General features: G+C 30.8%; 1 protein-coding gene and 1 non-coding gene across 2 annotated transcripts; one reads left to right on the top strand and one right to left on the bottom strand.

The window, feature by feature from the left end:
- Positions 1 to 7,396: 7,396 nt before the first annotated feature.
- Positions 7,397 to 7,507, bottom strand: LOC140824900 (small nucleolar RNA R71). Its single transcript, XR_012116516.1, has one exon. It is a non-coding gene; the product is annotated as a small nucleolar RNA R71 (small nucleolar RNA).
- A 4,747-nt stretch (positions 7,508 to 12,254) lies between these two features.
- LOC140824198 (cytokinin riboside 5'-monophosphate phosphoribohydrolase LOG3-like) lies at positions 12,255 to 13,801 on the top strand. The gene has a single exon (XM_073185795.1). It carries the CDS (start codon positions 13,172 to 13,174, stop codon positions 13,799 to 13,801), a length of 630 nt encoding a protein of 209 aa, XP_073041896.1. The 5' UTR covers positions 12,255 to 13,171.
- The last annotated feature ends 2,857 nt before the right edge of the window (positions 13,802 to 16,658 follow it).

The raw sequence follows: 16,658 nt of genomic DNA, 5'->3' as shown, positions 1-16,658 counted from the left end.
GAACACAGAACTATTTTCGGATCAGAGATTGGACGGGCGGATCTCATAAAGTCTCAATTCTAGAATCTAAGAAGATTTAAAGATTCCTAGGGAGCTTTCCTCGTTTTATTCCTGGAAGTCTGAAGAAATGAAAGAATTGCATATTAAATATGCATGTCAAGGACCAAGTGGCTTCATCTTTGTGCAGCACGTCTCGACCTTCCTCGGCGCATATGCGTGAGACCTACTGTCTGGCATTATTGAACTCCTCAGCTCGCTCATATGCATGTCCCATGCTCGCACATATGATCGAGACCTACTGTCTCTGCGCATGGAATTCCAACATGCTCGCGCATATGCGCGCCCTATCTCGTGCATATGAGCGAGGTTCTCTACCCATCTCGCGCATATACGCGCCTCTTCTCGCGCATATATGCGATGTGTTCTGTCCTCGCACCTAATTCATGTCTTCTCAATTCTTATCTCAGCGCGGTCCTTCATAATCATATCAATTCATCAATTCATAATCAATAATCTCAGATTAACAATTAAAAATCTCGGGCATTACAACTTGGCTCCAACAAATCCGGTACAGGCGGATATAGCTCTTGATGAATTCCCTACGAACTTTCTTCGAGAACTCCTTCCTTCGATCCTTCTATTAAGTTCATGACTGGAAGATTTGTTCCTCTTCCAAATAGCACTAGAATATTTGGAAGAAGTTTTTTCGTAGGAGATCAAAATTTGGGAGGCGGCTCAATCCCCTTTTACAAAGAGGGTGGCCGAAAGTTTGAGACTTTTGGGGAAGGGAATTTTCGAGTTTTCAATGGCTGGTGGCTAGGGTTATGGCTTGCTTATTCCTATTTATAATTAAGCCATGACCTAATAATCATAACTAACATTAATGAGCTTGATTAATTAATTGGAATAGTCCAACTAGTTAATTAATTAATCAAAGTCTATTAAGAACTTTAATTATTTATTATGTTGGACTTGTACTCCTACAAGCTCATTAAACAGACTTTCCACTATATTTAATTTAATATTTAATAAACTCAACTTTTGAGCTTAATGAATTAAATCCATTACAAATTCAACTTTTGAATTTAATATTTAAATTATGAGTTGAATTTATGTCCTCCAAAATTTAATATTTAATAAACTCAACTTTTTAGTTTAATAAATTAAATTCTCAAATTTTATAAATTCAACTCCTTGGATTTATTTTATTTTTAAATTTAATTATCATAAATTCAATTCCTTGAATTTACTATATCATAATATAAATTCAACTTCTTGAATTTATTCTCTCCACGAGAACAAATGATCCGGAGCTTGTGTGAGCTTCAATGGTTCAGGAATACAGCTAGTCGTGGGTTCACAACTCCTTGTGATTCAGGACATAATCTATTTTTCGGGCTTATCCTAATTAGTCCCATTCTATGCATCAACAATTGATCATGAGAATGTCAGAAATCATATTTCTGATTAAACCCATCGAACCATGGTAAGAGCGTATAGTAGCATCGCCCCATGATTCTCTAGGTATCACTGATAGTGCCTACAAGAACAGTTCGATTATGATTAGCATATAGTACGGTCCTTTCATCTGATATATCCCGATCAAATCTGCAACCATTGGTTCATCGATGATTGCATAGTAATTCGATAACTATGTGATACATATAAATAGTGGCATCGCATGTACTATTGGAGAACTCTTTCTCTGACGTACATCTCATACTCTGGCCAGAGATTTCACGCACTATTATTTCATCAGATCACATAGGATATCCACACTCGTAGGTGAGCGGTGAATTCCCGACTACAATGCACTTGCTCCTACATTCAGTCGCAACTGTACCCAATGTCGCCACCTGATTACTCTCCTGGAGCCGTTAAACGAGTCAAAACACAACCCTAGCATGTAGAGCCTCAGTGTTTTCCCTGGGTCGTAAGGACTAATGGCGTACAATCATAATCACAGACTTATACTCTAGATGAATGATAACCACTTGAAAAGTCCGAGGAGGGTTGTTCGGTATAATCATCATATGACTACCCATCTACATGTTTGGACATCTCTATGCCCTTACCAAGAAACGCGGTATACAACATCACAGATACTAGTCTCGAGCTCAAACGACCTTTATCCATGGTTTAGGCGGCTGAATTGACTAGAAACGAATTTAGATCCTACAGTGTTTACGAACGAGTTTCAACATCGAATTACAATTCATTTGTATTAAAGTATAATCAAGGTCTTTATCTATGTTGTTCACATGGATATACAGATAAATAAATAACAAATCTTCAGATAAGGAATTATATTAAAATAAAAATTGTTTTTTACACTTGAGTAAATAAAATCCCTAGCCAACAGTTTGCTTATAGGGCATCTACTCTAACAATCTCCCACTTTCCTTTGAGCCAGCTACCCATGAACTTCAATCCCATTACTTCGTGATGCTTCTCAAACAATGGTCCTGGAAAAGGCTTTGCAAGTGGATCAACAACATTATCTGCAGAGGGGACTCTTTTGACTGATATATCTTATCTTCCCACAATCTCCCGGATGATGTGGAATTTCCTCGGTACATGTTTGGATCGCTGATGAGACATTGGTTCCTTTGCTTGCGCATCGGCACCAGTGTTGTCGCTGTACACCGGGACTGGATCAACTCCATTAGGAATAACACCCAACTCTTGGACAAAACTCCTCATCCAAACTGCCTCTTTGTCTGTAGCAAATGCAGCAATGTATTCAGCTTCAGTGGTGGAATCTACAACGATATCTTGCTTGGAACTTTTCGAAGAGACGGCCGCACCATTAAGCATGAATACCAAACCAGATGTCGATTTCGAATCATCTACATCACATTGGAAGCTAGAGTCAGTGTAGCATTCCAATTTTAATTATCCACCCCCATAGACCATAAACAAGTTCTTAGTCCTTCTCAAGTACTTAAGAATATCTTTCACAACCTTCCAATGCATTGGACCATGATATCTGATTGTAACACTCAGAGCATAGGCAACATCAGGACGTGTCGATATCATACCATACATGATACTACCAATGGCTGACGCATATGGAATATGTGTCATCATCTATATCTCTTCATCAGTTTTGGGGCACATAGCTTTAGATAGAGCAACACCAGGACACATTGGTAAGTATCATCACTTGGATAGACAATCACTTCAAAATGGTATCGATATAAGTGGCTTGGGTGAGCCCCAGCATCCTCTTCGATCTATCTTTATAGATTTGTATTCCCAATAAATAAGATGATTCACCCATGTCTTTCATGGAGAATTTACTTGCCAACCATACTTTAGTTGATTGAAATAATCCTACATCATTCCCAATGAGAAGGATGTTATAAACATATAGTACTAGGAATGTCACTGCACTCCCACTAACTTTCTTATACACGTATGGTTCCTCAGGATTTTTAGAAAAGCCAAATTCCTTGGTAGTGCTATCAAATCGGAGGTTCCAACCTTTTAACGTCTTCTTGAGACCATATATTAATCTCTGAAGTTTGCATACCTTATGCTCTATTCCTACTGATGTGTATCCCCCAGGTTGAGACATATAAATTTCTTCTTTGATGTCTCCATTGAGGAATGCATTCTTTACATCCATTTTCCATATCTCATAGTTATACCATGCTGTTATGGCTATTAGTAATCTAATAGACTTAAACATAGCAACTGGTGAAAATTTTTCCTCATAGTCAATTCCTTGCCTTTGAGTATAACCTTTTGCAACCAGCCTTGTTTTGAAGGTCAACACCTTCCCATCCGCCCCAAGCTTTCTTTTGTAGTTCCATTTGCATCCTATGAGAACGATTCTCTCAGGTGGATCCACCAATGTCCAGACCTGGTTTGAATACATAGAGTCCATTTTAGACTGCATGGATTCAAGTCATTTGGTTGAATCAGTATCAGATATTGCTTCTTTGAAATTCATTGGATCACATCCAACACAATGCTCATCATGGCTCTGTTCATGAAGAAGCGTATATCTTGCAGGTGGTCTAATAACCCTATCAGACCTTGTAGGAGCTTGTACTTCAACTACTGGTTGTTGTGAAATGGGTTCAACTTCTATAGTCAAGGGAGTATCTTGAATTTCTTGAAGTTCTATCATCTTGCCTTTTCTATCTAATAGAAATTCATTTTCCAAAAATGTGGAATTTCTTGAAACAAACACTTTTGCTTCATTGGGATGATAAAAATAATATCCAACAGAATTCTTTGGATATCCTACAAAGTAGCACAAAGTTGATCTGCTATCCAATTTGTCTCCCACTGTCTGCTTCACACAAGCAAGACATCCCCATATTATCATGTAAGAATACTTGGGAGTGTTTCCCATCCATATCTCATATGGTACTTTATCTACTGCTTTAGTATGGAAATTATTCAACAATATTTCCGCATTTTCAAGCGCAAAGCCTTAAAACGATGTAGGCAATTAAGTGAATCCCATCTTGGATCGAACCATGTCCATCAAGGTTCGATTTCGAAGTTTAGAAACACCATTCAATTGTGGTGTTGCTGGTGGAGTCCATTGTGAGATAATCTCATTATCTTTTAGATAACCCAAAAATTCAGCACTCAAGTATTCTTCACCTCGATCAGATCGAAGTGCCTTAATACTTCTTTCTAGCTGGTTTTCTACTTCAGATCTTAATTCGTTGAACTTTTCAAATGCTTCAAATTGTGTTCTATCAAATAAACATACCCATACCTCGAATGGTCATCAGTAAAGGTAATGAAGTAGGAATGCCCAAATTTTGTGCTAACACTTAGTGGGCCACAAACGTTTGTGTGAATCAAATCCAGTAGACCATGTGCATGTTCCACGTTTACATTGAATGAAGTCTTAGTCATCTTTCCTTTTAGACAAAACTCACATGTTGGTAGAGAATTTATGTCTGACAAGTCAAACGTACCTTCTCCCACTAGATTGTACATCATTCTTTGGGAAATATGACGTAGTTTAGCGTGCCATATTTGTGCGGGATTTGGTTCTTATATTTTTATTTTGTTTGTTGTTGTTTTCGTATGCGCTTAGATATTGTTTAGTGAAATATCTTTTAATTGTAAGTTATAGAGATCGTTTGTTATTTATACAGTTCCAATCAAACATTCATTCTTGTATAAATGGCAAACACCTTTATCAAAAATTATGAAACTTAAAATTAATAATTTATTATATGTTAAAACCTGTATTTTAAAATTTTAAGTTTCATTAAAATTATAAATTATGTTATTTTAGTATTGTTTGTTTATATTTAAATGTCTTACTAAATTTGTTTTATTTTCAGGTTTTTTACGTGTTGGTAAAATAATGATAACTCAAGCTAGAAAATTCAAATGGAGGTGACTCAAACATGGTTGGAATCCTTGAGAAGTTATTTACAACTTTGCAGAAGACATGATTGCCTAAAAAGCTCATTAAGATGATCAAATTGTGCAAAGATCAAAAGGAGGACACATTTACTTTTACTATGACCATCATTTAGTAAAAAATTCATAACTATTTCAATATTTATCCAAATGAGGTGAATCAAGTGGCCAAACTCATCTACACAAAATTCCCCACATGTTTGTGGCCTTAATCAGAGTCAAAGTGGTGAGAAAAGTCGTGGAACAAGGCATTGAAAGAAGGGACATGGAATTGGAGTTGAGGAGACAAAGAATACTATTACAACTACATGGCATTAATAGAATTTTTGACTCTTTCTCTCATTTGGCCTATAAATAGAGGCCTTGTGCTAGCTTGAGAATCATTCTATCTCATTGTAAAATATAGTGTGAGTGTGTATCAAAGTTCTAAGTTTAAATATATTTTCTTTTATTTTCTCAACTATGAGTGATATTTTAGTGTTGATCAAAAGTAAGTTCATGGCAAGCTAAATCTATTATGTCAAGGTGAAGAGGATGCATTCTTGGTGAAGTAAGATTGTTTATATTTTGTATATTATTTCTTTATCTCTTTTCATTTAGCTAACTTATTTTTATTGTAGGTATAAAAATGAATTATTTGTTGTTATCAATTTACATCAAATGCTTGATACCATTAAAGTGGTTATCTTGATTTGTTGTTTAATTTTGATACAATAAATATTTCATCACTTATTATTATATATATATAGATATATATATATGTATTTTTATATAATAATATCATAATATTTCATTTAGGCGATAGCGTGGCTCTGCCGGTTGTTCTAAATGAAATATTATGACTTAATACTAACATCTAACAATCTAACATTTACTTTTTCGCAACTAACTTTTATTTTTCGCATCTAACATTTACTTTCTTGCAACTAACTTTTACTTTACCGCAACTAACTTATTAAATCAATATATTTCATTTAGGCAATAGCGTGGCTCTGCCGGTTGTTCTAAATAAAATATAATGATTTAATTTAACATTTAATTTATGCAATTATTTATTTATATAGTTATAATTATAATCATAGGTACCATATATAAAATATCGGTTAATTCGGTATTTTCTATAGTGGGAACTATATTAGATTATGTGTGTGTTTAATTTTCTTGGAACCATTATTTATGGTAGTTTCTTTTGTTTCACTTTTAGTTAAACAATATTACATAAACCAAGAATAAATCTTCAAGCCTTGACAATATTTATAATTTGTAAACTTCAGTCTTGCATTTGGTAATCTATAAATTAATAAATTTAAACTCAAAATAACCTCTCTGTGGATCGATCTTGTACTTACGAAATATATTACTTGCAGACAACCTACACTTGGGTGAATTATTATTTAAGTAGTAACAAGTTTTTGGCGCCGTTGCCGGGGAGGTATAAATTAAGTTTATATTTGTTATTTATGTTTTATTTATAAGTATTGTGTGTTTTTACTTGTATGAGTGTTTGGAGTCGAAAAAAAAGTGGTAGACTTATTCGAGTATCTGAAAATAATTTAAACATGGATGATAATTCAAATAATCAAGATAATGATAATAATAATAATAATAATAATAATAATAATAATCAAGAACATGATCAATTAAGAACACTTAGGCACCATATGAACCCTATTAGAACTAGTGCCCCATCTTGTTTAGTTTTTCCTCCTGACGCATCAAATTTCAACTTTAAACCTCAAATTATTCAACTTTTACCAAATTTTCATGGCTTAGATTCTGAAAATCCATATTTGCATCTAAAAGAATTTGAGGAAGTTTGTAACACTTATAATGATCAAAATTGTAGCATGGATATAGTTCGATTAAAGCTTTTCCCTTTTTCTTTAAAAGATAAAGCTAAAACATGGCTACAAAATTTAAGATCAAGTTCAATAAGATCATGGGAAGAAATGCAACAACAATTTCTCAAAAAGTTTTTCCCTTCCCATAGAACAAACTCTTTTAAAAGACAAATTACAACTTTTTCTCAAAAACAAGGAGAAACATTTTATCAATGTTGGGATAGATATAAAGAATTACTTAATACATGCCCACATCATGGTTTTGAAACATGGAGAATAGTTTCTCACTTTTATGAAGGTCTTATACCTAAAGATAGGCAAATGATAGAATTCATGTGTAATGGAACTTTTGAAGATAAAAACCCAAATGAAGCTATGGAATATTTGGATTCATTAGCAGAAAATGCTCAAAATTGGGATAATATAGGTACAATAGAACCACCAACAACTAAAAACAATAATTCAACAAATGGGGGTGGTATCTATAATCTCAAAGATGATGTAGATATTCAAGCTAAACTTGCATCTTTAGCAAGAAAAATTGAGTCATTAGAAATGAAAAAGAGTGGTCAATTAAAAAGTATTCAAGAAATTGTTTGTCATATATGTGATACACATGATCATGCTACAAAAGATTGTCCAACATTACCTTCATTTAAAGAATGTCTCCATGAACAAGCAAATTATGTTAACAATTATAAAAAACCAATACTAGATCCTTTTTCACAATCATATAATCCGGGATGGAAAAATCATCCTAATTTTAGTTGGAGGAATGATAATAATGCACAACCGTCACAACAATATTTTCAAAATAACCAAAATCATCAAGGTTATATTCCTTATGTTACACCTCCAAGAAAAAACTTTGAAGATGTAATTCATGCATTTATCCAAAAGCAAGAGTCTATCAATATTCAAAACAGTCAATCTATGAATGATTTGAAAGAAACTCTTGCGAAATTTGCATCTGCACTTAACATTCATGAAAAAGGAAAATTTCCATCTCAACCTCAACCTAATCCTAAAAATCAAAATCAAGAATTAAAAAATGAAAAAATTGATCAAATAAAATCTGTTATTAGCCTTAGAAGTGGTAAAATAGTTAATGATCCATATATTAATGAAAACAATGATCATTTAAAATCAAAGAGTAAGGATGATAATCTTGATACTTTTGAGAATGATGATACCTTAAATTCTAAGAATAATATGGTGAATGATAAATCATCTAAAATAGTAAATGACTCAAATAAACCTCCACCATTTCCTCATGCATTAACAAATTATAAAAAACAAAAAAGTGATTCTGATATCTATGAAGTTTTTAAACAAGTAAAGATAAATATTCCATTATTAGATGCTATTAAACAAGTACCTTCCTATGCAAAATTTTTAAAAGACTTATGTACTGTGAAGAGAAAATTGCATGTGAAGAAGAAAGCATTCTTGGCTGAACAAGTAAGTTCTATTCTTCAAAACAATTCTAGTTTAAAATATAAAGATCCTGGTTGTCCAACAATTTCATGTATTATTGGAGAAAATAAAATTAAAAAAGCTTTGTTGGATTTGGGAGCAAGTGTGAATTTACTTCCTTATTCAGTTTATGAAAAACTTAATTTAGGGGAATTAAAACCCACTTCTGTTACTCTTTTACTGGCGGATAGGTCAATCAAAATACCTAGAGGTATTGTAGAAGATGTGTTGGTTCAAGTTGATAAATTCATATATCCAGTAGATTTTATTGTTTTGGATACACAACCAATAGAAGTACATAATGAAATTCCAGTAATATTGGGACGACCATTTCTAGCAACTTCAAATGCTTTAATTAATTGTCGAAATGGAATAATGAAATTGTCTTTTGGAAATATGACTCTAGAACTTAATGTGTTTAATTTATGTAAACAACCAAGTATTAATGAAAATGAAAATGAAGATGATAATGAAATTCAAACAATTGTGGAAGAAAATATACAAGAAGAAAACTTAAATCAACAATGTGAAGTTTTTTCAGTAGAAAGTTTGGAGTCTGAAAATAATTTTAAAGAATATGATAATATAAAACTTGAATTAAAAGCTTTACCATTAGAATTGAAATATGTATTTCTTGGTCAAAATAAAACATTTCCTGTTGTAATTTCTTCCACTCTTCTACCAAATCAAGAAGAAGATTTAATTCAATTACTTAAAAAATATAAAAATGCAATTGGATGGACTTTGAAAGATATAAAATGTATGAATCCTTTAATTTGTACACATAAAATTCATTTGGAAGAAAATGCTAAAACGTATCAACAACCGCAAAGAAGGTTAAATCCACATATGAAAGAAGTTGTTAAGAATGAAGTAATAAAACTATTAGACGCTGGAATTATCTATCCAATCTCAGATAGTAAATGGGTAAGTCCAACACAAGTAGTACCTAAAAAGTCAGGCATCACTGTTATAAAAATGAAAAAGGAGAGTTATTACAAACTAGGATTCCATCTAGTTGGCGTATGTGTATTGATTATAGAAAATTAAATGATGCAACTAGAAAAGATCATTTCCCACTACCATTTTTAGATCAAATTTTAGAAAAAGTAGCAGGAAATTCTTATTACTGTTTTCTTGATGGGTATTCGGGGTATTATCAAATACCTATATCATTAGAAGATCAAGAAAAAACTACTTTTACTTGTCCTTTCGGAACTTTTGCATTTAAAAGAATGCCATTTGGTTTATGCAATGCTCCGGCTACTTTTCAAAGATGCATGTTAAGTATTTTCAGTGATATGATTGAAGAATATGTAGAAGTTTTTATGGATGATATAACTGTTTTTGGAAACTCATTTGAAAATTGTCTTAAAAATCTAGAAAAAGTATTAAAAAGATGTGAAGAAAAAAATCTTGTTTTAAATTGGGAAAAATGTCATTATATGGTTAAATCTGGGATTGTCTTAGGACATGTGATATCTGAAAAAGGAATTGAAGTTGATAAAGCCAAAGTTGATGTTATTTCTAATTTAACATCACCAAAAACGGTCAAAGAAGTTCGATCATTCTTGGGTCATGCAGGATTTTATAGAAGGTTTATAAAAAATTTCAGCATAATATCTAAACCAATTTCAAATCTTTTAACAAAAGATACACAATTCGAATGGACTCAAAAATGTGAAAATTCTTTTAAAAAAATAATTAATCTTTTAATTACATCACCTATTTTACAACCTCCAGATTGGTCTTTACCATTTGAATTAATGTGTGATGCAAGTGATTATGCTATAGGAGCTGTGTTAGGACAAAGAAAAGAAGGAAAACCTTATGCAATCTATTATGCTAGTAGAACCTTAAATAGTGCCCAAATAAATTATTCAACTACTGAAAAAGAATTACTTTCAGTAGTATTTGCATTAGATAAGTTTCGATCTTATTTAATTGGTTCTACTACTATTGTTTACACCGATCATTCTGCCATAAAATATTTATCAAATAAACAAGATGCTAAGCCAAGATTAATACGGTGGATTTTATTGTTACAAGAATTTGATATTATAATTAAAGATAAAAAAGGAAAAGAAAATGTTGTAGCCGATCATTTATCTAGAATAATGACTGAATCATCTCATAATGAAATACCAATAAATGAAAATTTTCCAGATGATCAGTTGTTTTATGCTACTATTATGCCATGGTTTGCTAATATTGTAAATTTTCTTGTGACAAATAAAATGCCTTCTCATTGGAATTCACAGGATAAGAATAAATTCTTGATAGAAGTTAAAAAATTTTATTGGGATGATCCTTACTTATTTAAGTATTGTCCTGACCAAATTTTTCGACGATGCAAACCCGACAATGAAATAAGTAATGTTATTAAATTTTGTCATTCTGAAGCATGTGGAGGTCATTTTTCATCCAATAAAACAGCTACAAAAATCTTACAATGTGGATTTTATTGGCCGTCTTTATTCAAAGATACGCATTTATTTTGCAAATCTTGTGAAAATTGTCAGAAGATGGGATCAATTTCAAAACGAAACATGATGCCTTTAAATCCAATCATAATTATTGAAATATTTGATAGTTGGGGGATAGATTTTATGGGTCCATTTCCATTATCTTTTGGATATAAGTACATTTTAGTCGCTGTTGATTATGTTTCAAAATGGATTGAAGCGATTGCATGTAGAACTAATGATCATAAAGTTGTTATAAAATTTTTAAAAGAAAATATTTTTAGTCGATTTGGAATACCTAGAGCAATAATTAGTGATGGGGGAAGTCATTTTATAAATAAATCATTTTCTTCTTTGTTAAGAAAATATGGCATTACACATAAAGTTTCTACCCCATATCATCCTCAAAGTAATGGTCAAGTTGAACTAGCAAATAGAGAAATAAAACAAATTTTAGAAAAAACAGTTAATCCAAATCGAAAAGATTGGTCTTTAAGATTAACTGATGCATTATGGGCATATAGAACTGCATTTAAAACATCATTAGGTATGTCACCATATAGGTTAGTTTTTGGTAAGCATTGTCATTTACCGGTAGAACTAGAACATAAAGCTTATTGGGCAATTAAAGCATTTAATACTAATTTAGATGATGCATCTAAATTAAGAAAATTGCAAATAAATGAACTTGAAGAATTAAGAAATGATGCATATGAAAATTCAAAGATTTATAAAGATAAAACTAAAGCCTTTCATGATAAAAATATTATGAGAAAGTCATTTGAAATTGGACAAAAAGTTTTGCTTTATAATTCTCGTTTGCATTTATTTCCAGGTAAACTAAGATCGAGGTGGTCAGGACCATTTATAGTCAAATTTGTTTATCCTCATGGTGCTGTTGATATTGAAAATCCTAAAAATAATGACGTGTTTAAAGTTAATGGGCAAAGACTTAAGCCTTTTATAGAAAATGAAATTCTTAATGATGAGTTTATGCCTTTATATGATCCACAATAACTGTTTGATATTTTCATTTTGTTTTGCAGATTCTAGTTCATTTCCCGGTTAAGTGGCGGATAACGGTACTCCGTGACTGTTTAAGTCGGTTTCTTCAGTTTTCCCAAAATAATTGAAATATATATAATAATAATAATATGGATGTGTGTATTATGAATCTTCGTAAATATTTTGCTTGTTTACCTGATAATGCGTTGAAAAAAATTTATAAAGCTAGATGTGAGCGGCTAAGGTTGATGATGTTATATGGCATACCGGATGATATCCGTTTGATAATTGAAGCAAAAGTCCGATTGGTTGGGGAAGCAAGTGAATTAATAATAAGACATATGCCAGGATTTGGTAAAAGCACATATGCCAAAAAGCGAAGAGCTAAACGTATAGGTGGATGTCATAAATGTGCAAGGTGGACTTGTAAAGGAAATTGCAAAAATGTTGGAATGACATCAATGAATAGAGAAGATAAAATTTTATTCATTAAGAATGGTCTGAGTAAAGAGCCTTTGGATAATTTTCTAGAGGTTCTTGATACGCATTCTAGTGGGTACGTGCAAAATGAACTTCTTAAACTATGGTGGCAATTTCAACAGGAGGAATATCAATATGGACGGTGGAATCAGCCTTACAAAGATCCTACTGTAGTAACGCATATCTATTTAGATAAGTAAAAATATACACAATTTCGTCTTGGGAATCTGACGTTAAAAGACCCTGTTTGCCAATTTATAAGAAAATTGGATGGGAAGCATATCCTCGACTCATAGAAGGCGTTGAAGCCGTTACTGAACGTAAAATCAGAGGAAGATGTGAGCCACAATCACAACTACGCTGTATATATTTGTTTTAATTTTGTCATTTTTATTTTCTTTTAATAATAATAATTTCCTGTTCAAATATTGACTTTTGGCATGTTACGTTTATAAATTCATATGCTGTGATCTAACAATTACAGAAAACATATTTCTCAACATGTCAACGTCCACGGTAAGTAAAATCAAAAATATTTGTGTATTTTGTGGATCTAGTGCAGGAAAAGATTCAATTTATGAAGATGTAGCAGAAAAGCTTGGAATAACACTTGCTAAAAGAAAGATTCATTTGGTATATGGTGGTGGTGAAGTTGGCCTCATGGGAAAAGTTGCAAAAGCTGCGCATGCAGGTGGAAGTGAAGTCTTAGGCATTATTCCGATTACTTTAGCCAATCTTACAGGACCAACAATAGGAGAAGAAATGCAAGTGGACAACATGTATGAACGAATTACTCAAATGATTGAACATTCAGATGCTTTCATTGCTCTGCCAGGAGGTTTCGGTACTTTGGAAGAAATATTTCATACTGTTTGTTGGGCACAATTAAATATCCACAATAAGCCAATTGGTTTGTTAAATGTTAACAATTATTATGATAAACTGTTATCGTTTCTTGATGATGTTGTGGAACAGGGATTTATTTCATTAGCTTCGCGAAGGATGTTAGTTTCTGCTACAAGTGAAGGTGAACTTATTGATTTATTGCAAAGATTTAGTCATGAACCAGATCCATTCTTATCTCAACTTAATTGGCCAACATCCAAGAGTAAGAAAAAAAAATTCATTTGATGCTAAACTTGCGATTCAACGGTATGTTTTTAATGTTTTTTTTTAAGGTATGAATAATTTCTTCTTCTTCTTCTTCTTCTTCTTCTGCTTCTTCTCTTCTTAGTTTTTTTTATTATATAAAAAATAAAAATATGTAGTAATAATAATAATAATACTTTTTAGTTCAATGTCGAGTAAGGTGTCAGTAAAATGCACCTGAGACACATTAGTTAATAATTATCGGAAAATCGCAATACACTAGATTTTAATATTCATTATATTCAAATTACAGACTACAAGAAAAATTAGTTTTCATATGTACCAATTTATATACATATATATTTTGATCAATTAATATAAAATATATAATAGATGTGTTTATTTATTTACATATATGTATATAATTGTGTGTGTTTTCAAATAAAATAATTTCTAAAATTTTTATGAGAATATAGTTAAAAGATATGGTTTGTATGGTTGTTAACATGTATAATTGAAAGAATTCTTTTGTAAAAGTATAATATATACTCACACATCTTTTGTGAGTGAGTGGTGAGAAATGAGAAAACAATTAATAAACTTTTATTGATTATTAAAAAATGGTTTATTACAAGAATATAAATCCCCTAAAAAAAATATTTATTGAAAAAAAAAAAAAGAAGTAAATAAATAACGGACTGCAAAATACTTTATTCAGTGTAAATTTTTTTTAGATTTGATTGATGTACTATCAATGTGTTCTAAAAACATCAATCAATGTTCTCAAAAAAAAAAAAAAAAAAAAAAAAAAAAGAAGAAGATTTGTTTGTGCTAGATAAGTTCCAAAGGAAATCGGATGTATCCGTTATATAAATGTTTATATATATACATATATATATATTTATGGTAGAATGTTTGGATAGAAAATTTTATGTTATTGTAAAATTTTGCAGTCACGTTATTTAAAAAAAAAAAAAAACAATAAAAAAAAGAAAAAAAGAAAAAAGAAAAAAGAAAAAAAGGGGATTTTATTCTTTGTAAATTTTCCTATTTTGTTTTCAATATTAGTTTAATTAATTGTCTGCTTTATATTTGGCCTTTTTCGATGAGAGTTAATATTCATTCCAACTCCATGAGTGAAAACTAGCTATTCCGTAAACATTTTGACCTGAAAGATTATATGGAGTTGAGGCTTTTACAATAATATTCTTGATATTATACATGTTATGGTGGGTGGTGTGAATTATCTTTTTGACTATATTATTATAAATTTTTTTAGAAATTTAAAAATTATATATATATTGTTACTTTATATATTATGTGAAAATAAGAATAAAAACACATCTAATTATATATTATTATATTAAACGAATATATATATATATAAATCGGTATATGATTTTGTTTTTAATGAATATGTTTGTATTTGAATATATAAAAGGAATAAAGAATCTAGGTTGTGACTTTCCGATAAATTTTATTACTAAGGGACTAGTAATAAGATAGTGTGGGGGTGTGATGAAACTTAAAATTAATAATTTATTATATGTTAAAACCTGTATTTTAAAATTTTAAGTTTCATTAAAATTATAAATTATGTTATTTTAGTATTGTTTGTTTATATTTAAATGTCTTACTAAATTTGTTTTATTTTCAGGTTTTTTACGTGTTGGTAAAATAATGATAACTCAAGCTAGAAAATTCAAATGGAGGTGACTCAAACATGGTTGGAATCCTTGAGAAGTTATTTACAACTTTGCAGAAGACATGATTGCCTAAAAAGCTCATTAAGATGATCAAATTGTGCAAAGATCAAAAGGAGGACACATTTACTTTTACTATGACCATCATTTAGTAAAAAATTCATAACTATTTCAATATTTATCCAAATGAGGTGAATCAAGTGGCCAAACTCATCTACACAAAATTCCCCACATGTTTGTGGCCTTAATCAGAGTCAAAGTGGTGAGAAAAGTCGTGGAACAAGGCATTGAAAGAAGGGACATGGAATTGGAGTTGAGGAGACAAAGAATACTATTACAACTACATGGCATTAATAGAATTTTTGACTCTTTCTCTCATTTGGCCTATAAATAGAGGCCTTGTGCTTGCTTGAGAATCATTCTATCTCATTGTAAAATATAGTGTGAGTGTGTATCAAAGTTCTAAGTTTAAATATATTTTCTTTCATTTTCTCAACTATGATAGATATTTTAGTGTTGATCAAAAGTAAGTTCATGGCAAGCTAAATCTATTATGTCAAGGTGAAGAGGATGCATTCTTGGTGAAGTAAGATTGTTTATATTTTGTATATTATTTCTTTATCTCTTTTCATTTAGCTAACTTATTTTTATTGTAGGTATAAAAATGAATTATTTGTTGTTATCAATTTACATCAAATGCTTGATACCATTAAAGTGGTTCTCTTGATTTGTTGTTTAATTTTGATATAATAAATATTTCATCACTTATTATTATATATATATAGATATATAAATATATGTATATTTATATAATAATATCATAATATTTCATTTAGGCGATAGCGTGGCTCTGCCGGTTGTTCTAAATGAAATATTATGACTTAATACTAACATCTAACAATCTAACATTTACTTTTTCGCAACTAACTTTTATTTTTCGCATCTAACATTTACTTTCTTGCAACTAACTTTTACTTTACCGCAACTAACTTATTAAATCAATATATTTCATTTAGGCAATAGCGTGGCTCTGCCGATTGTTCTAAATGAAATATAATGATTTAATTTAACATTTAATTTATGCAATTATTTATTTATATAGTTATAATTATAATCATAGGTACCATATATAAAATATCGGTTAATTCGGTATTTTCTATAGTGGGAACTATATTAGATTATGTGTGTGTTTAATT

The sequence above is a fragment of the Primulina eburnea genome, chromosome 2, assembly GCF_022965805.1.
Source record: "Primulina eburnea isolate SZY01 chromosome 2, ASM2296580v1, whole genome shotgun sequence".
Taxonomy (NCBI): Eukaryota; Viridiplantae; Streptophyta; class Magnoliopsida; order Lamiales; family Gesneriaceae; genus Primulina; species Primulina eburnea.
This window is presented reverse-complemented; position numbering and strand designations above follow the sequence as displayed.

What these genes read in the sequence shown, in the direction of transcription:
- LOC140824198 (XM_073185795.1), top strand. Translation starts at nt 13,172, where the DNA reads ATGTCAACGTCCACGGTAAGTAAAATCAAAAATATTTGTGTATTTTGT.